The sequence below is a fragment of the Sceloporus occidentalis genome, unplaced genomic scaffold, assembly GCF_023333645.1.
Source record: "Sceloporus occidentalis isolate IW3139 unplaced genomic scaffold, rSceOcc1.0.p SCAF_3, whole genome shotgun sequence".
In the NCBI taxonomy this organism is placed as follows: domain Eukaryota; kingdom Metazoa; phylum Chordata; class Lepidosauria; order Squamata; family Phrynosomatidae; genus Sceloporus; species Sceloporus occidentalis.
In genome coordinates, this window is record NW_028316983.1 from 166,517,091 (window position 1) to 166,538,055 (window position 20,965).

General features: G+C 43.5%; 1 protein-coding gene across 1 annotated transcript in view; it reads left to right on the forward strand.

Moving 5' to 3' along the window:
- Positions 1-20,965, forward strand: part of DTNBP1 (dystrobrevin binding protein 1) — an 80,233-nt gene that overhangs the window by 18,493 nt on the left and 40,775 nt on the right. Inside the window, exons 6-7 of the mRNA XM_089516791.1 lie at positions 5,919-6,051; positions 19,181-19,203. Coding sequence (XP_089372917.1) covers positions 5,919-6,051; positions 19,181-19,203 — 156 coding nt within the window. The remainder of the gene's footprint in view (positions 1-5,918; positions 6,052-19,180; positions 19,204-20,965) is intronic.

Here is a 20,965-nt window from a genome sequence, read left to right on the forward strand (position 1 = left end):
CTCTTTTTTATTGCTTGGTTTTATTACATTCTCAGTTAAAAACAGCAGGACATGTCTTAAAACAGAATTAAGGTTGCAGTCCCATACACACTTATTGGGAGTAAGTTGCATTAGAAACTATAGATGTAATAAAAAGCAGCCCTCTGGACTTCTTTGCTTTTTCTCAACAACTATTTGATTGGATCCTCTGGCCTCCTCAAGATATTACACAGTTGGAAATTTTAGTTGGTCCTCATTAAGGTATTTGCTCACCTATGGATCTTGGTTTTATTGAGAAACAATAGGAATTACTGTTTATTTCTGACTAAATTACCACAGGATTGCATTGTAATTGCATATAAAGGTACCTTGCTACTGTATGCAATGCCAATCAGAAACTATAATGTCACCATGTATAATTTTTATTGACAAGGGAGAGAAAAGAAATTGAAAAGGAACTTACAGTGGGCCCTTGTTATCTGCTGGGGTTTGGTTCCAGGACCCCCCATGGATAACAAAATCTGTGGATGCTTGAGCCCCATTAAATACAGTAGCATAGTAAAATGTTGTCTTTTATATGAGATGGAAAAATCAAGGTTTGCGATTTGGAATCTATACTTTTTTGGAATATTTTCAAGCCGTGGATGCTTATATTTGTCGAATGAACTTAAAACATTTCACGCAACCTCCCGTAGAATTTTATGTATGAAAATCGCAAATGAAAATGTGTGGGCTGTTCTTAATAATAATAATAAATAATAAAATCTTTATTTATATCCCGCCCTTCCAAACGATCAGGGCGGCTTACAATGATGCAACAAGTGCAAACAGAATACAAAGGTTAAAAACATATACACAACAGCAACAACAATCTAAAAACAACAATAACAGCCCCTTAGCCCAACCTCATGGCCACGGAAGAGGAGGGAGGCCCACGGGATATTTAATCGGGGAACGCCTGCTTGAATAGGAAGGTTTTGAGGTCCTTCCTAAATTGGGCCAGGGTAGTAGATGAGCGGAGCTCCGTGGGCAGCGTGTTCCAAAGGGCTGGGGCAGCTGTGGAAAAGGCCCTTCTCGAAGTGGAAGCTAACCTGGCCCCAGGCACCTTCAGCAATTGCTGCCCAGATGTTCTGAGGGTGCGAGGCGGAATGTACGGGGAGAGGCGGTCCTTTAGGTATCCAGGGCCCAAGCCATTTAGGGCTTTATAGGTAATAACCAACGCCTTATATTGAGCTCGGAAGCGGATGGGCAGCCAATGAAGATCTTTTAGCACAGGTGTTATATGGCTGGTCCTGGATACGCCAGTGACCAGCCGGGCTGCCATATTCTGTACCATTTGCAGCTTCCGAGTTTGGTATAAGGGTTGCCCCATGTAGAGTACATTGCAGAAATCCAGTCTCGAAGTTACCAGAGCATGTACAACAGTTTCTAGGTCCCCCTGGGCCAGGTATGGGCGCAGCTGGCGAATCAGCCGAAGCTGATAACAGGTGCTCTTGACCGTCGCATTCACCTGAGCAGTCAGGTGAAGCGACGAGTCAAGAAGCACCCCCAGACTGCGCACAGAGTCCTTCACAGGGAGCGTGACCCCGTTCAGGACAGGTGGAACTACCGCCATTCCTGGACCAGGGGAACCTATCGCAAGTACCTCCGTTTTCTCTGGATTCAGTTTGAGTCGGTTTTTCCTCATCCAGCCCATTACTGACTCTAGGCAGGCCACGAGAGGAGAGACGCCATCCTTGGTCACTGCATCAGTCGGAGACATAGAGAAAATAATTTGGGTGTCATCAGCGTACTGATAACCCCGCGCCCCATGTCTCCGGATGATCTCTCCCAGCGGTTTCATGTAAATGTTAAATAGCATGGGAGACAGAATGGCTCCTTGAGGGACCCCGGTTTTAAGGGCCCGCTCGCTGGAGCACACATCTCCCAGCTGCACCATCTGGGACCTCCCAGAGAGGTAGGAGCGGAACCACTGAAGCACAGTGCCCCCGACTCCCACCTCAGCCAGGCGCCCCAGAAGGATACCATGGTCTATGGTATCGAAAGCCGCTGAGATGTCCAAGAGCACCAACAGGGACACGCTTCCCCTGTCAATGCCCAGACGGAGATCATCGACCAAGGCGACCATGGCCGTCTCAACCCCGTGGCCCGCCCGGAAGCCAGTTTGAAATGGGTCCAGATAATCCGTTTCATCCAAGACTGCCTGAAGCTGGATCGCAACTGCCCTCTCGATCACCTTCCCCAAAAATGGTAGCAGCGAGACAGGCCGATAATTATTATGAACCAGGGGGTCGAGGGAGGGCTTTTTTAGGATCGGTTTTACAATGGCCAATTTGAGATCCGATGGAAATTGCCCATCCCTCAAAGATGTATTAATTATCCGGCGTAACAATAGCGTTACCGCCGGTCCCCCCTGGGCCGCTAACCACGAGGGACAGGGATCAAGAGAGCAGGTTGTTTTCCGAACACTTCCAAGGATCCTGTCCACATCCTCGGTACTCACCAACTCAAACTGATCCAGTGTAACATAGTCCACGGAGGCTCTGGACACTTGTACCCTAGATTCTGCCATAATGTCGGCGTTCAGACCTTCGCTTATACGAGAAGTTTTATCCACAAAAAAGTCGTTAAACAAGTCACAGCAGGCCTTAGAAGGTTCAAGGATCTGGTTCAGGGCGGGAGGGAGCTGAGTTAGCTCCCTGACCACCCTGAACAACTCTGCCGGACGCGACTCCGCGGACGCAATACGAGCACCATAGAACGAGTTCTTTGTTGCTCGTATTGCCTCTCCGTAGTCCTTTAACAGTTGGTCTAGGAGAGTCTTGTCATTTAAGCAAAGGTGTTTCCGCCAACGGTACTCTAGCCGTCGCAGAACCCGCTTCCTCGCCCGGAGATCTTCCGTATACCAGGGCTTACGTTTGGAAGCGGGCCTGAGAGGGCACTTGGGAGCGATTCTGTGTATAGCCCCAGAGAGACCGGTATTCCAAATACCGGTAAGGGCATCAACAGAGTCGCCGTCATTTCCAACCGTGAGCCCCTCTAAGGCTTCTTGGAACCTCTCAGGTTCCATCAGCCTTCGAGGGTGGACCATCCTAACTGGTCCACCACCCCCGGGGGGGATCTGGGTAGAAGCCTTGATTTTCGCCTCTACCAGGAAGTGATCCGTCCATGACAAGGGGGAAATATTGGCTATTTCCACCCACGGATTTTCCGCCTCCGAACAGAAGACCAAATCGAGAGTATTACCCGCACAATGCGTAGGACCCTGTATCAGCTGGGACAGGCCCATGGCCGCCATGGTCTCCATGAATTCCCGAGCCGCACCGGTTGGAACATAGCTGGCCGTGAGGGAGATGTTGAAGTCGCCCAGGACAAGAAGCCTGGGCGTCTCCAGCATCAGCTCAGCGACCAGCTGTGTCAGCTCGTTAAGGGAGTCCGCTAATGCACGGGGTGGCCGATACACTAACAGAATCCCTAGACTGTCCCTAGCCTTCAGGGTCAGGTAAATACACTCGATATAGGAGGTCTGTCGGATGTGGTTCCTGGTGAGGGACACGGTGTTCCTATGTACCAAGGCCACACCCCCCCCCCGCCCACCTAACCTGCGCTGGTCCTTCACCGAGTACCCGGCAGGCAGGGCCTGAGCCCACACGGCGTCCCCTTCAGGCCCCAGCCAGGTCTCGGTAATGCAAGCCAGGTCACACTTAGAGTCCTCCAGGAGGTCCTGGAGGATGTGGGCCTTGTTATTAATAGACCTGGCATTGCACAGGAGCAGCGACAGGGTTTGTGGCACGGTTGGAGAGACCCTCAGGTCCTGTAGGTTGGGAGGGGGACAGGAAGGCGAGATAGATATGATGCATCTATCTCGCCTTCCCCTGGAACGGAAGTCCCTTCTCCCACCGCCATACCTCCCCCTGCCCCACACTACCTCTATTGGGGCTCCGCCCACCAAGGTGTTATCCCCGGCCCAGGCATCCCCCGCATCCCTATCCTCCCCCCACCCTTCTATGGCTGTTAAAGGAGCAGAGGTAGGCCACTGCAGGCATCCTCTGCTCCCGGGCAATACTAAGCCTCCTACACCCGCTGAGACTGCGCAACTGCGCAAATACGCAGCGGTGGAGCTCCCCAAGTCCGTGGGCGGCACTCCCGGGGCGGTGCGCAGGTGCGCACCTCTGACACCCCAGGAGGAGGCCGCCCGGCAAGAGGCGCAGTCCCAGCAATGGCGGCGGCGTCGATGGTCCTTGGCGAGGAGGCGGAGGGGGGCGTATCAGGGAGGGACCGGTTGCCCGGCTTTTGTACCCGCTGCTCTCACCAAGCGGGCTCCTCCCTGCTTCCCCCCAGGAGTCTTAAAGGGTCCACTCGCACCTGGCCGCCAAACGCCAAAGCTGAGGCCGAACGCAGAGTCTTAAGTGGGGGGTCCGTCGCGGAACTCCCCCAAGTCCGTGGGTGGCACTCCCGGGGCGGTGCGCAGATGCGCACCTCCGACACCCCGGGAGGAAGCCCCCCGGCAAGAGGCGCAGTCCCAGCAATGGCGGCGGCGTCGGTGGTCCTTGGCGAGGAGGCAGAGGGGGGCGTGTCAGGGAGGGACCGGTTGCCCGGCTTTTGTACCCGCTGCTCTCACCAAGCGGGCTCCTCCCTGCTTCCCCCCAGGAGTCTTAAAGGGCCCACTCGCACCTGGCCGCCAAACGCCTCTCCCTTGCCTCACCGCTGAGCCGCTGAGGAAAAGATAAGAAGGGACGCTGACTCCCTTTTCAAGCCCCGGCTGGGCCTCTCTGCTTCCAGGTGGGAGGAAGGATGGTCTGGGGAGGGCAGCTGCCTCTCCCTTGTCTCACCACTGGGCCGCTGAGGAGATGGTAGGAAGGGACGCTGACTCCCTTTTCAAGCCCCGGCTGGGCCTCTCTGCTTCCAGGTGGGAGGAGGGATGGTCTGGGGAGGGCAGCTGCCTCTCCCTTGTCTCACCACTGGGCCGCTGAGGAGATGGTAGGAAGGGACGCTGACTCCCTTTTCAAGCCCCGGCTGGGCCTCTCTGCTTCCAGGTGGGAGAAGGGATGGTCTGGGGAGGGCAGCTGCCTCTCCCTTGTCTCACCACTGGGCCGCTGAGGAGATGGTAGGAAGGGATTCTTGTGGAATCCTCCCTAATGTGGTATGTGTACAGTTCCCCTTCGACTGTTTACAAACGGGTCTTAAAGAGCTAGTTATTTTAGATGGTGTTTCATAGATTTCATTTTGAAGATTTATACTGTTTATATCTTCATGTTGCTGTTGTATGCCTTTAAAGTTTAGTTCTGTGAGTTCCTTTGGGAGGCTTTGGAAAGAAAAGCTGTGCAAAAATAATTTAATTTAAAAAAATATTTGGAAGCTTACCCAAGTACCCATGGGTAGTACTAGATTGTGATAGCAGGAAGAAATTTGTTTATCTTAGGAACCTTCAGGACTTGTGAAAAATAGTGTGTATAGCTAGAGATATAGGGCCCCTTATAGACAAGCCAAAATAAAGCTGCTTCGGGTCACTTTGGAGGTATGCTGTTTAAATGACACACACATCTTAAGATGCCAGAAGCTGCACCAAAGCTGTGCTCCAGTCCTTAAGAGTGGAGTGTGGCTTTGGCACAGCTTCCAGCCTTTTAGGACACATACATCATTCAAACTGCATATCTCCAAAGTGACCCGAAACAGCTTTATTTTGGCCTGTCTGTTCATGCCCATAGATAATTTATATCTCCAGTGTATGTTTTCTCAAGACAGCATCTAGGTACTACTATTCAGGTTTTAACTTAGTAAGGAGGAAGTCAAGTATGGAAGTCAGGAGGTAAAACGGTGACATATTTTTGTGTCAAATAGTGATCACAAATTGATCAGTCTGCTAACTTATTGCATATAAAAATGTGGAGGAAAGGTGGGGTTTCAAGATTCTGATATTTGAATATTTTAACACACAGTCCAGTTGGAAGCAAACTTTAAGGAAATGGAGGATCATTTACTATATCTTGAGAACCTCTGTGGACAGTATGAGTTGGAAAGATACAAACATATGCAAGTGCTACAGTTGGAAAAATACAAAAAGACTAAACGGTAAGTTATTTAACGTTTAATATTTGATTTTTTCAGATTAAACCCTTCTTTTATATATAAGCATTCATTTCTTAGATAATTTTCTTTCTTGTCTGCGAAGTGTGCAAACTTATTTTTCATAAAAAGATTAGAATAGCTCCATTCAGGCTGCAATTGTATTACCTGGGAATAAATCTCATTCAGGTTACATGTTAGTTTCTTAGGTTTTCATATTTTACTGATTGCAGTATCTTCATGTTTCTGTTGTCCCATTCTCTCAGCATTATTCTGATGTATAGGAAAGGGCACTCACTGTCTTCCCAAGACTGGTCCCACTGTTCTTAACTTCGGATGGCTGCCATTCTCACCTTAACCTAAGGTCCCCCTTCAGAATTCCTCCTTGGATTTAGGGTGACTGGATCCACAGGTGATCTCACTGTGGGCTAGTGTGTGTGTGAGAGAATTTTCTGTTCTATATGATAAGCCTGACTATCCCTTTATTAGAATCATAGAATTGGAAGAGATCACAAGGGCCATCCAGTCCAGTCTCCTGCCATGCAGAAACACATAACCAAAGCACCTCTGAGAAATGGCTATCCAGCCTTCGTTTAAAGAACTCCAAAGAAGGAGACTCCATCACTCTCTGAGGGAGTGTGTCTCACTGTTGAACAGCTCTTACTGTCTGGAAGTTCCTCCTAAGGTTTCGGTGGAATCTCTTTTCCTGTAGGTTGAATCCATTGTTCCAGGTCCTATTCTCTGGAGCAGCAGAAAATAAGCTTGCTCCATCTTCAATATGACACCCCTTCAAATATTTAAACAGGGCTATCCTTAACTGCTTCTTCTCCAGGCTAAACATACCCAGCTCCCTAAGTCTCTCCTCAAAAGATGTGGTTTCCTGACCTTTCACCATTTTGGTCACCCTCCTCTGGGCATATTCCAGCTTGTCAACATCTTTTTTGAACTGTGGTGTATTCTAGATGAGGCCTAGCCAAAGCATAATAGAGCGGCATTATTAGTTCCCTTGATCTAGACCAGTGGTCTCCAAACTGTGCACTTTAAGAGATTTTGGACTTCCGCTCACAGAAGCCTCGGTTATGTTGGCCAGTAGTCTGGGATTCTGGGAGCTGGAGTCCAAAATCCCTTAAAATTTGGGGACCACTGATCTAGACACTATACTTCTATTGATGCAGCTTAGAATCACACTGAGAGTAAAGAAGTCAGACTGAATCAAGGTTAACAAAATAGCAAAAGAATTATTGTGTCTTATTATATCATGTAGAAAAGTAAATGCTTTAACAAGTTCCAGTCTTAATTCCAGTATTCTACCTGAATATTCCTTTTCCTTCAAACAAGTCAGAGAACCAGTACACGTTCACTCCTCACTGGCTGTTCCAACTGATTCTTCCAACTATCAGCTCTTTATTCCTATCTCTGAATCTCCTCAGACACACACTCCTGTTTTTTATACTTCCCTTTCTCCTGCTACCCCTCTTTACAGTCTTTCTGAACTGTGATTAGTTACCCTGATGTCAAGCCTGCCCAGCTCCTCCTTCACAAACAAGTACAGCCAGCCCTCCATATGCATGGATTCTACATCCACTAATTCAACCGTTCATGACTTGACAATTTTTTTTTTGTAAATTCCAAAATGCAAACCTTGATTTTGCAATTTTATATGAAGGGTACTATTTTACCATGCCAATGGGGCTTTCTATATTGCCATTTGGGACGTCCTCCGGACGTCCCATTTTAAAAAAGGGGCGTCTCTTTTAGACGCCCCATGGCCTAGTACGGACTCCGTCCGTACAAGATGGCGGCGCCCCTTCTACATGGGCGCCGCCATCTTTACGCATCGGACGCACAGCGTCCAGACGCGTCGCGCCGCTGCTGACGTAGCGAGCGCGCCCCTGGCGCCTCGCTACGTCGCAAACGCGACGCAAAAAGAAGCTCCATTTTGGAGCTTCTTTTTTCGGTCCGCGCGGGAGTCGGGCCGTTTGAAGGCTCCGGCTCCCCCGCGGACCTTCTGGCGGCGGCGGCAGACCGCCGCAAAGCGGCGGTCTGTACCCCGCCATTGTATATAATGGAATTTGAACAGCCACTGATTTTGGTATCCATGGGGGTCCTGAAACGAATGTGCAGCAGATACCTAGGGCCCACTGTATCTTCTTGTTATATTGTTCTGTCACCATTATTCTGATGCATAGGAAAGGGCACTGCATAATTATGGTGGATTTTATTTCTGTGGCTGAGATGAGAAGATAAATACTTCTCTAGTAACAACAGCAGGGACCATCTATTTCTTTGAGTTAAATGATAAATTTGTTCATCAAGTTGTCATTCAGTCCTCAGGAGAAATTGCACTGTCTAGTTTGCTGCTGGCATCTAGTGAGGAAAAGATAAATGACTGTTGGAAATAAACTAGGATCAAGTGATCACAGGTTAGTTCAGCTTGATTTAATATTTGAAATTCCCATTGGAGTAAGAACAGGAACTAATGTATTTGATATTTAAAGCCAAACAAGCCAAAGTCCCTGTAACCAAAAAACCCCCCAAAGATATAACTAAACACAACCACCAAAGGGTTCTGGTAAAAACTAAAAAAGAATAACAACACCCTGGAGCAGAAAAACAATGTAATGTCTAAAAGGGTAAAATTACCCCACTGGAAGATTTAAAATGCTAAGGGTGAATAAAATATCCAAAATACTTGGCAATATATGCAAAATAATTTATGAAACAAAAGGCCAGACACATTTTGACCTATGTCTTCCTCTTTGGCCTGTAAAAATATAAAAAGTATAATAGCACCTTAGCAACCAATGTGACTTTGCTGAATTCAAAAGCTGCAATGAGCTTGAACTGCTCTCAGAGTGTCTTATATAACCAGCTGTGCTGGTAATGAGCTTAATCCTGCTAAAACTCAAGAACAAATCCTAGGGAAAAGCATAGGGTGTGGAGTAACAATAAAAATCCAAAACTGTTAAGTGAACTAAGTTTGATTGATTGATTGAAATTTTATTTCTATACCGCCGTTCCCACGATCACGGCGGTTTACAAGCAATACAAATGCAGTACAATACAAGTTAAAAAACAAACTTCATAATAAAAACACCCCAATTAAAACCAGCATAACTATACATCATTAAAATCCACATAGAATCAATCAAAATTTCTAATCAATCTAAAAATCCATACAATACAATACACAGTACATAGGGGAAATACAGTCAGGACATGTGAGGGAAAGCTTGACGGAATAAATGAGTCTTCAGGTTCTTCTTAAACGACTCCAGGGAGGGGGCTAAGCGGAGCTCCTCAGGGAGATCATTCCAAGATTGCGGGGCTGCCACAGAGAATGCCCTTTGCGCTGTTGATACATATTTAGTCTTAGGAACGCTCAAGAGATTTTTCCCCCCTGACCTGAGTGTGCGGGGCGGATTGTATGGGGAGACGCGGTCCTCCAAGTACTCTGGGCCCAAGCCATTTAGGGCTTTATTTAGTTATTTATTAGTTTAGATTGTTAGGTTTTGTTCTCATAAAGTGGGATGGAAAACGTGGTTCTTCAAATGTTGGTGGATTGCAGCTCCTATTGTTCTTATCTATCAGATCTAGTGGTGAGAAGTGATGAGAGTTACAATGCAAGAACATCTTGATGGCCACTTTCCCCCCGCCCCCCATTCCCAATGCAATGTAGCTTTCATATCTGTTGAATAATAAAGATGCTATTCACTTATAATGTTTTAAAAAACATTAAACTAAAGGGGGGGGGGAGCCTTTTTGTCTGCCAGAAGAGTACATTTGCTTTTAGAAGAAATGAAAGGGTAACAAAGTTTGTTTAGAGTGACTAAGTAACAGCAGTAGCTTTTTGAAGCTATTATTACCGGAGCTGCTTGCATGGTGCTAAGAGGAATTAATGTTCTTGAAGTGCTCACCAGCATGTGGCTTAAAACAGATAGAGGGTTGTCTGATTACATCAATTTTTTTCATCGATAATGTATTCTTAATTGTTTGGAACATGATGTGGAGGGTTTGGGTTTTTTTGCCACAGTTTGACAGCCTGAGCAGTTGGGGAGTGTGTTTATAATAGAATATGAACATTGTATGCTTTGGAGCTTTCTGTTGCTACCTTCTTTTTCTTCTGTTTCTCATATATAATGATATAATCTTTCTATGTAGAAAACGTTAAGTATGAAATAGCATGCAAATGCAAAATTCTTAGGAAATATTTGTTGTTTTTAACTGCCCTCGATTTGACTGCAACTCATGGCAACCCCGTGGATCAGACATTTCCAAGATCCCCTCTTTTCCACTACTCTCTGGTCCTGCAAACTCAGTCCTGTGTCCTTCCTGATTGAGTCCATCCATCTGATGTGTGGCCTTCCTCTCTTTCTACTGTCCTCTGCCTTTCCTAGCGTTATTATCTTTTCTAATGAGTTGTGCCTTATCATGATGTGCCTGAAGTATGACAGCCTCAATTTGATCATCTTGGCTTCCAGGGAGATTTCAGGCTTGATCTGTTCAGGGACTCATTCGTTTGTCTTTTTGGTTGTCTGCGGCATTCTCGGCACTCTTCTCCAGCACCAAATCTCAAACAAGTTGATTTTCTTCTTATTCATGATTTTTCATTGACCAGCTTTCACACCAATAGATGGTGATGGGGAATACAGTGCTACCTCGGGTTACGAAATTAATTCGTTCTGCGGCGCCGTTCGTAACCCGATACATTTCGCAACCCGAAAAGGCTTTCCGTTAGCGCTGGAAAGCCGCTAGCCGCGCTTCGCATTTGAATTTCGCGCCGAAACGTGCCGAAATGAATTTCGTAACCCGAAAAATCTTTCGTTACCTGGAACAGTTTTTTCCAATCTAACTTTTTCGTACCCCGGAAATTTCGTAACGCGATCAATTCGTATCCCGGGGTACCACTGTACAAAGGGTTGGACCATTATAACTTTAGTACTCTCTTGTATATCTTTACCCTTCAGGATCCTTTCTTTAGTAGCTGCCCTTCCCCTTCCTAGTCTTTTGATTTCTTGACCGCAGTCTCCATTCTGATCAATGTTTGATCCTAGGTATGGGAATTCTTTTAAGTATTTTGATTTCCTCATTGTCTAGAACTTATATCTTTTTCCCGTGGTCATTACTTTTGTTTGGTATTAAGCCTGCCTTTGCATTTTCTTCCTTAAGTGATAGCAGTTGTTCCAAGTCTGTGATGTTTTCTGTTAGTAATGTGATACCGTTCACATATCTAAGATGGTTGATGTTCCTTCCTCCTATCTTTACTCCTCTTTCTTCTGAATCTAAACCTGCTTTTCTTAATTTTCAGCATGTAAGCTGAATGCAGTCTTGCTTCAATCCTTTGCCAATAGGGAACCACTCTGTTTCTCTGAATTCTGTTCTAACAATACCCTCTTGTCTTAAATACAGATTTCTCATCAGGATGATCAAATGTAGTGGCACTCCCATGTCTTTAAGATTGTTGCATAGCTTTTTGTGATTGATGCAGTCAATGCTTTACTATAGTCTATAAAGCTAATGCTGATTTTCTTTTGGAATTCCTTGGTGTACTCCATTAGCCATTGTATGTTTGCAATGTGGTCCCTAGTTCCTCTTCCTTTTCTGAATCCTGCTTGAACCTCAGAGATTTTTCTCTCCATGTATGATTGGAGTCTATGCTGCAGAATTATGAGCATAATTTATCTCGTGCAGGAAACTATGGTCCTATTATTGCTGCAGTCTTTTGTGTCTCTTTTTTGTGGATAGGAATGTATATTGATCGTTTCCAGACTGTTTTCCATATTTGTTGACACATACCAGTTAGCACTAGAGTTGTTTCTGTCTCTGTGCATTGTAGCAATTCAGTTTCACTATCATCTGTTGTTCCTGGTGATTTATTTTTCCAAATTTCTCTTATTGTAGCTTCTACCTCACTTTTTAGAATTTGGAGTTCTTCTTTTGGTTTTTGACATATGTATCAATCATTTTTTTCATCTCTTTTATATAACTGTTCTATGTGTTGCATCCAACACCTTTATTTTATTTCTTCTTGAACTTGTAGTATGTTCTTTTTTTTTTTTTTTTTTTTTTTTTTGTCATGGAGCATTCTGGCCCTTGATTTGAACTTCCCACAAGGTCTCTTGTGTTGGAATAGTAACAAGCTCTACACTTGAACCATTATAGTGTTAATAACCATTAATAACCATTACAGGGTTAATGGAGAGCTACTGAGAACACAGATGGCCTACAAATGTATATGTATAGCTCTAATCAACGTTTGAGCCTTAATAAGGCTAGCTTTTTAGTGTGCCTTTCTCTCTCCCTCTTTTGCTCACTCTATTCTCGGCCTTCTTTTCTGTTGCATTATACTTGAGTTATTTGATTGTATTATATAGTTTGTATAATTATTTGCTACTTGTTATTATTATGTTTGCCATTACTACTATGGTTTATTTTGTATGTATATATGGGTTTTGTATGATTCTGTTGCATATATTGTTTGTTACCCTTTTTACGTATTTATAGATAAAGCTTTTTATAGTACATTGTCTCAGTTAGTCTCTTTTCAAATCCATTGTTCCAACATCTTGTTCTTCCTTTTTTGTTGTTCTCTATTTCTCTGCATTGATCATTATAATAGTTCTTTTTATCCTTGTAGGCTAGTTGTTAGCATTTATGATTTAGGTTTTGTTCCTGTCTCCCCTTTACTTTTGCCTCTCGCCTTTACAACTTGGAGGGTTTCAACTATCATCCGTTGTTTCCTCTCTTTCTTTTTAGCCACTGTCAGTGTCTTTCTGCATTCTTTCTTAATTATGTCCTTGGCTTCTTCCCATAGTTCTTTAGGTTTTTGGTCAATTATACTTAATAGTGTGGATCTATTTCTTATATTGTTGGTGAATTCTGTGAGATATTGTTAAAACTATTTTTCAAGCATTTGTTATCTGCTAATATTTATCTGAGATTTTTAAAAACACTGTAGCATGTTCCTTACTGGAATGTAAATTCTTTGGCAACAATACATATCAAGACCAGTTGGAAAATACAGTTGTTGCCATAATTTAGCATCTCTTTTCTCGCTTTCCCTCTCAGATTTTTATGTGAAATTGTGGTTATGACATAAAAGAAAATGTGATGTTAAGCACCTACCAAAAAAGGGTGTGATGAAATTTAGTTAACTAAATAGAACTACTAGAAGCATATAACTTAAATTGATAGGGTAATAGGAAAGCAATCATATGTGTATTTACTCAGAAGCAAATCACACTGTGTTCAAAATGGGTTACTTTCTGTCTAACTAGGGTTGCCATATCCCGCCTGGGGGCGGGACTTTCCCGGTTTGGGGCGGGGCCACACGGTCCCGCCCCGGTTTAGCCCCTCCCCCAGGACCTCCCCCCCAGCAAGGCCCTGGAGGCAGCTCCACCCCTCCCCATGGCTGTGTGCCACCCTCCCCGCCTCCCTGCCTGGCTTAGCCTAGAGAGCAGGTCTTCAAGACATCTGCCACTCATAGCTATTGCCAGCCCACTTGGTATATATACCCTGCAAAAGGCCTTACTTTCCAGGTTACAGTGAGGGAAAAAAAAAGGCCATAAATCGTTCATGTTTCACTGGTAGTCTAAATGCCTCATCTTTTAAATGTATACTGCATCAGTATTCTTGTAATTCTTTATCACAGGATCGTTTTTGAGGCCCTAAACACCTTTACTTGTAATATGCAAATTTCTCCCGAAGCTGACCAATGGGAAAGAAGCAATCAGCCCTCCCCTTGGGTTGGTTTTCAAGGGCTTGGTGAAGGAAGAGATTTTGCCTTGCAAGTTGCTGGTAAATAATAGTGGGCTTTGGGGTAGCAAAAGGCTGCAGAAATAGTTTGACCACCCCTTAAACATCCATGGCTCAGTGCTATGGGATTCTGGGAATTGTAGTTTCTTGTGGCACCAGAGCTCTTTTGACAAAAGGAAGCTGAATGATCCACAGAGGAGGCGTTGCCTGGGGACAGAGCCTCTTGCCAGCAGTCTCCGGTGGAAGAGAGGAGGCTGATGGTCCTGGCCACTTCCCTTGGCTCCCTCCCTCCTCCTCCTCCTCCTCCTCCTCCTCCTCTCAGAGCTCATTCACACTCCCTGGCTTTTCTCTCCCCCCCCCCCCCCCTCTGCACTTTGAGACCCCTTTAACTGCCAAAGCTCAATGCTCTGGAATTCTGGTGTCTGTGAGGCATTTGGCCTTCTCTGTCAGAGAGCTCTGGTGCCACAATAAACTACAATTCCCAGGATTCCATAGCACTGAGCCCTGGCAGTCCAAGCAGTGTGTTTTGGACACAGAGATCCTCCAAATGAATCCAGTCCCTAGCTTTTATATCTCTCTCACACACTGCAGGAATAATAACCCACTTTGAGACTGCTTTAACTCAGTGCTAGGGAATCCTGGGAATGCTAGTGTTTGGGAGACATTGAGACTTCTCTGTCAGTGATGGCTCTGAGGCCACAATAGACTACAATTCCCAGGATTCCCCAGCACTGAGCAGTCTCAAACTGGACCATTTCCTCAGTGTGGATGCACCTGGGGAGGAATTCTGGGCACTGCAGTTCAACTACGTTTGGAGGGTTATGGGACTCCCTGTCAGAGATAGCTCTGGGGCCACAATGCACTACAATTCCCAGCATTCCCCAGCACTAACCCAGGACAGTTAAGTCACTCTCAAACTGGATTATTTCCTCAGTGTGGATGCAGCTTTGGTGAGGAACTCTGGGCATTTCAGTCCAGCATTGTTTTATTTCTGCAGTGTATTTTGGACCAGAGACAAGGTGACCAGGCATCCTCCTCCTTTTCCAGGATATGCCTTCTTCTGTCAAATTTCAAAATGTCCTCCATTTGGATCATGGCTAAGAAGCATGGATTTATAAGTACATGGGTGTTTTTAGCTTTTATTTTTGGCCATGTCCTACATTTTTTTGCTTGGGTGCCCTACATTTTGGGGTGAGGGCATTGGTCACCTTGGTCAGAGAGCTTTCCAGGGGTTAACTGCCATTCTGCTGTGGTGCTGGAACAAACCACCATTCCCAGAATTCCATAGCATTCAGCCAAGACAGTTAAAGTGGTCTCAAACCAGATTATTTCTCCAGTATAGATGCAGCCCAAGCCTTTTGCCTCTCTTATGCCTGAGATTTCAAAGCCCAGCCTTGGCACCACAACAAACTACAAATCCCAGGATTCCATAGGGTGGAGTGATGAGAGTGAAAGCAGTGTGGCAGCAGCCTAAGTGTGCTTAATGCAGTTCTTAACATGGTGCACCTCTTGCCTACAGAGTCTCACAAGAGTTTTTTGTTTAACAACTTGTACCCATTAACTCCATTTCATGTCTCCTTTATTTAGTGGGGAGGAATACAGACAAAACAAGTCAAAATGAAGAAAAACCAAAGTCCCTTGACCAAAGGGTTTGGTTGTGGAATAAGCCTCTGAAATATGCAAGAGGCAATGTTAAAATAAAGCCATGTTCAATGCTCAAATGTGCTGTTTGGAATGGGGAGAGGGGGGTGGCCAGAAAGGGAAGTACATTTCTGTGATCTGTCTACGAATAATGTCAAAATGTCCTCCATTTTGATCATGCCTAAGAAACATGGATTTATATTAACATTTCTAAAAAAGCCTCAATTTTTTTTGCGTGTCCTCCATTTTAAAAAAAATGTGTCCTACATTTGAAAATGTTGTCCTGCATTTGTCCTACATTTGTCCCGGTTTGGAGGTCCTCACTTATGGCAACCCTATGTCTAACTGACCACATGTTATCTTGTAAATTTTGTAAATAGGCAATACTTCAAACCTGGGTCTCCTAAGTAAAAATTTTCTATTCGGTATTTCTTTCTGTCCTAGTACATTAGTTTGTACCACTGAGATGAAAGCAGTTAATATATGCACACAGCTAATTAATGTTCAATATTCATGTTGGCCTGAGCCTTCCCCACCCCGCTAGCAAATGTACCTTTTCTTGAAGATGACATTCTGTAATGACATTTTTGCCTGTTGGCAGCATTTAGGATTTGGCTCTGCTGTATTTTTTAAGATACTAGGCTTTTTCTCAATATAGGAAATAGAAATTGTTGACTGACACCACTTTGATTTTCTCTAAGAAGCAGGAACTCCTTTGAGATTTCACTTAAAAGGGTGGCAGCTCCTCAGATGACTTTTGTTAGAAAGAATGTGATATGTTAAGCATTGCCTTGAAGCATGTTGGTATTACTTACAGTACCTTTCATGTAGAATGGAAAATTCTGCAACCTTTGGTTAAACAATGCTAATATGGATTTTAGCTTGACAGAAAACATTCCTTGATGAATGTTTTTAGAAATCAGTGCTTCAGTGCCTCTCTTTGAATATGGCTTTGTAATATTTTGGTTTCCAAAATACTATACCTTTTAGCAGTTCTCCATCATTATAGATCTGTTTTTTCTCCCATCTAAAGATTTTTGTATCAGTTAGTTGTATTTTTCCCAGCAGTAGGAAATTCTAAAATCCATCAGAAACTATGTAAAATCCTTAAACTTCATATCTGAATCTTTTGGTAAGACATGACTTTTATATGCTTGTGTGATGATTTTTACTCTCTTGAGATTGCAAGAAACAGTTGACCATTGATGTGGTTCATGGATCCCTTGGGAGTTTCCATGTAAGGAAATCAGGATGACTATGAACTGAATGCAAAATATATTTTCTTCAATTTCCTTCTTATTTCTTTCTTTTAATATAGCATATTCTGCTCCAGATGGAGGCCGTAGCAGACAAATGCTGCGGCTTCCACGAGGCTCAAAAAGAACCCATTCCGGGCGGGTTCTTACCCGCCATGCATGAGGCACCATTGTTGCACTCATGCGCAACAATGACATCCATGTGGCACCAAGCTGTGTGGGCACTGTGCTGTGTGGACATCATTGTCGCACGCACTGTGTAAACGGCGGCATGCCAAGATGGTGTCTGTGGCATGTGGAAGGTCTTGGGAGCATGCAAATGCTCCGCTCTCCCAAGCCATACTTTAGGCTCTAGGCAAGCACAAAGTGCTGGCCTGTACTGGGCCATTGTTAACAAGAAAAATTGTACCACAGGCAGAAATAACATGGAAATAATAGGGCTAGTTTTCTACACCGCTAAACAGAAGAACAGTTCAACATATTTCAAAAAGCCTATTATTTAAAACAAAATGCTTATGTGAAATGAAACAACTACTTCAGATAAGCCTTATATTGTGTATAAGAAAACAAAAACATTTGAAGCTTTTAGATACTACTTAAAGGATTTTCCAAGATGCAAGGGTCTTGCCCCCCCTTTTTTAAATTATGTAGCATTTTATTGTAAAAATCTAAATCAACACAGTTTTCTTGGTCTTTTGCTCCATGTTGTAAGTATCATATATACTCAGCTATAAGTCGACCTCATGTATAACAACAACAAGTTTAATGATGAGTCAGCTGACCATATCAATGAAATACTAAATACAATTACTGTGAAAACACACCCAACTAAAGATGGTGGCAGATTTGGGTGTGCAACACCGGTACCCTGGTGAGATCAAACTCTTCTACCCAAAAAGGCTCCGAAGCTGAATGTAAAGTTCAAAAAGGGGGAAGTTTAATTTAAAGAACAAAAATAAAGAGTTTTCTCTTCCCCAGCTCTAGATAAAAGATACTTTACAGACTTTCAGCAATCTTCAGGGTGTCATCTTTCTGGGTCTGATCTTGGTTTGATCTCCTTGCTCAATGGAGCTGGTGCAGGCTCTTTCAGCTCCTGAATTCTTTGTCTTCTTTGATGCTGGTAACTAAAATGGCTAACTTGATCTTGGTAACTAAACTGGCTAACTTGATCTTGGTAACTGATTTGGCTAACGTGTAAGAAATGCCCTTTCCAGCTGTCCGGGCCTGTTTGCAACCAAAACACAGCTCTCTGCCTGCTCACAGCAAAGACTGCTCCAAACTAAAAAGCCTCTAGCTAAAGCAGAGCATGCTGGGAAAGGGCAAACCAAACCTGGAAAAATGCAGGGGATCCTACAGCTCCTCCCACAACTAATACAATGAACTTTCCTACACTAAAATATTCTATGGCCTGAACCAACACAAAAGAAAATGCAGGGGGGGATTCAAATAGTCCTGGCAGGACATCACAATTACAGAATAAAAAAATATAAAATACAAGATAAAAAATATTAAAATATCTACATACATACAAAGATAAAACTGGATAACATCTAAAACTCATATAGGGGGTTAAAACAGATACAGACAGATACAGCAGAGGGCAGGTTTGGGGATTTTGATATGACCCATGGATAAGTTGAGGTAAAACCTAGGGGCATGTAACAAAGGATGAATCTAAAGGGTGAAGCAAAGAAAAACAATGCCAAAGAATTTACAAAATTCCAGCAGGTGTAACTGTTTGCACTCACCCTAAAGCAATGGTTCCCAACCTTCCTAATGCCGTGACCCTTTAATACAATTCCTCATGTTGTGGTGACCCAAACCCATGAAATTATTTTCATTGCTACTTCACAACTGTAATTAAATAGGTGTGTTCCAATGGTCTTAGGCGACCCCCATGAAAGGGTCATTTGACCCCCAAAGGGGTCCCGACCCACAGGTTGGGAACCACTGCCCTAAAGGCTGGATGGATGAGAAAGTAGAAGGAGGCTCAGTGCTTCCAGGATAGATTACACTCTTGCCTTTCACCAGGGGATGGTTCCTATATAAATTAAAGTACAGTATTTACATTGACCCATGGATAAGTCAACTCAGTTTTTTGGGGGGCAAATTTTTTACTAAAATTTCTAGATTTATTCATGAGTATATACAGTATGTATGTTTTAGTTCCAGTAAACTTTTATAAGCAACTTAAAGAGTTGAGTCTCCTGTCAGGTAGGTAGCCATGTCTGCCCCAAAACTTTCATAAAAAGAAGCTTCATTCTCAGAGGCTTCATTAACTGAGGTATTCACTTGTATCAGTTATGTATCAGTTTACAAACTTGCAGTTGTTCTGCAAACCCTAATTATGCAAAGAGATGTTTTCCATAGCACACTTAACAAAAAATATTTCAATAACTTTTGTCCTTTATCTGTTGGGTGCAAAATGTTTTGCTCAGATATGACTTTGACTGTTCTTTATTTTTTTTTATTTTTTTTTACAGAAAAGAACTTGAAATCTTCAAAGGTAATTAATTTTTTCCACTTAAGTCCCAACTTCAAAAGATCAAGCATATACCTTTTGAAACAACTTTTATTTTAATTTTGTTTCTACATTGAACTGGTTGCCTGTGGCCATTTGGATTTTTCAAATCATCTGTAGCTGTCATGTTGTAAACAAGCACTTCACTGTCTCTCTTGCTATATGTTTTTCAATACCAGTGCACAAGTTGAATTGCTGTTCTTGATAACAGAGCTGTTTAACAGTGTGCATGATTGTTGTGTTCCCTGATGAATAGAGAGAGGTTCAGGTACGGTTTTGAGATATGTGCACATACTTGCAATTTCTAGATCGGTCTGATGTACTGAATGTGTTTGTGTGCACGCCAAGGGGCAGAGGAGAATACTGGGCCTTATTGTTTCATATTGTGAGTTTGCTGTATATGGCTGTTATGACTTAGTTGAATTACATAGCATCCATGGTGAGATAGTGTTTTTTTTCTGTTGCTATATATGCCAGAGGGATGCAGTGGCTTAATGGTTAAGATGCCAATTATGACAATCGGAAGATTAGAAGGTTGGCAGTTCAAGGCCTGAGTGCTACATGCTGTGGTGAGCTTCTGTCACTAGTCCCAGCTTCTGCCAACCTAGCAGTTCGAAAGCATGGAAAGGTGCAAGTAGATAAATAGGTACCACTTTGGTGGGAAGGTAACAGCAGTGCTGGCCACATGACTGCTGGATTCGTCTTCAGACAAAGCTGGATCTTCGGCTTAGTAATGATGATTAGCACCGCCCCTACAGTCAGTTATAACTAGACATTCATGTCAAGGGACTGCCTTTACCTTTACTTTTTTTTAAATATGCCAATGATACATAAAATGTTGAGAGTAAATGTCTAAATAGCAAAATGTTAGCCTCAATTTGAATTCTGTCATTTAAATAAGTTTTTAGAATTGGTTCCAAGTATTTTTAGTTGAGTGGGTGATATTACTCTTGCGTAACACAGTAAATGTAATTCCAGCAAATTATAGGTGACATGTTATATAATGCATCACTTTGTTTTAGCTCAGTATTTGAAAATGTCTTCATATTATGACAGTTCTAAATACAGACCCTATTACTAGAAAGCCATAGGGCAGATAAATCTGATTCTGTGCTGTTGAATGAGGATTAATATTTATATTCATAGAAAGACTGTTATACGTATACTTATTTTGAAAGTATAGGCCTACCAGGTTTGAATTAATAAAAGGAGATATATCAAAGCTATTGAATACAGTCAGTGTGTATTACTGAGACACAATACAGACTTCTTTGACTTCTCAGATTCATATAAGTCGCCACTCCATTTTTATGGACTTGAGATCTGTGGTTTTGATTATTTGCGGAAGGATGACCTCTGTTAAAGTTAATGGTGTGCACGCCTATGGCCCGCACAGTACCATGCTGCCATTCAAGCCTATTGAGTTTGAATATCTGTGGATTTCTGAATTCTTGTGGGGGGGGGATATGAAACAGATCCCCTGCAAATTTGGAGGGAGAACTGTAATAATGTTCTCTTTTCTGTGTTAGGCAATTGCTATGTGCCTCCAAGTCATTTTTGACCTATGACAATCCTAAGGTGAGCCTGTCATAGGGTTTTTCTGGCAAATTTCTTCAGAGCAAGTTTCTCTTTGTTAGAAGCTGAGAAAATGTAACCTACCCAAAGTCCCCCAATGGGTTTTTATGTTCGAGTAGGGAATCAAACCCCGACTTCCAAAGTCGTAGTCCAATGCTCAAACCACTACACC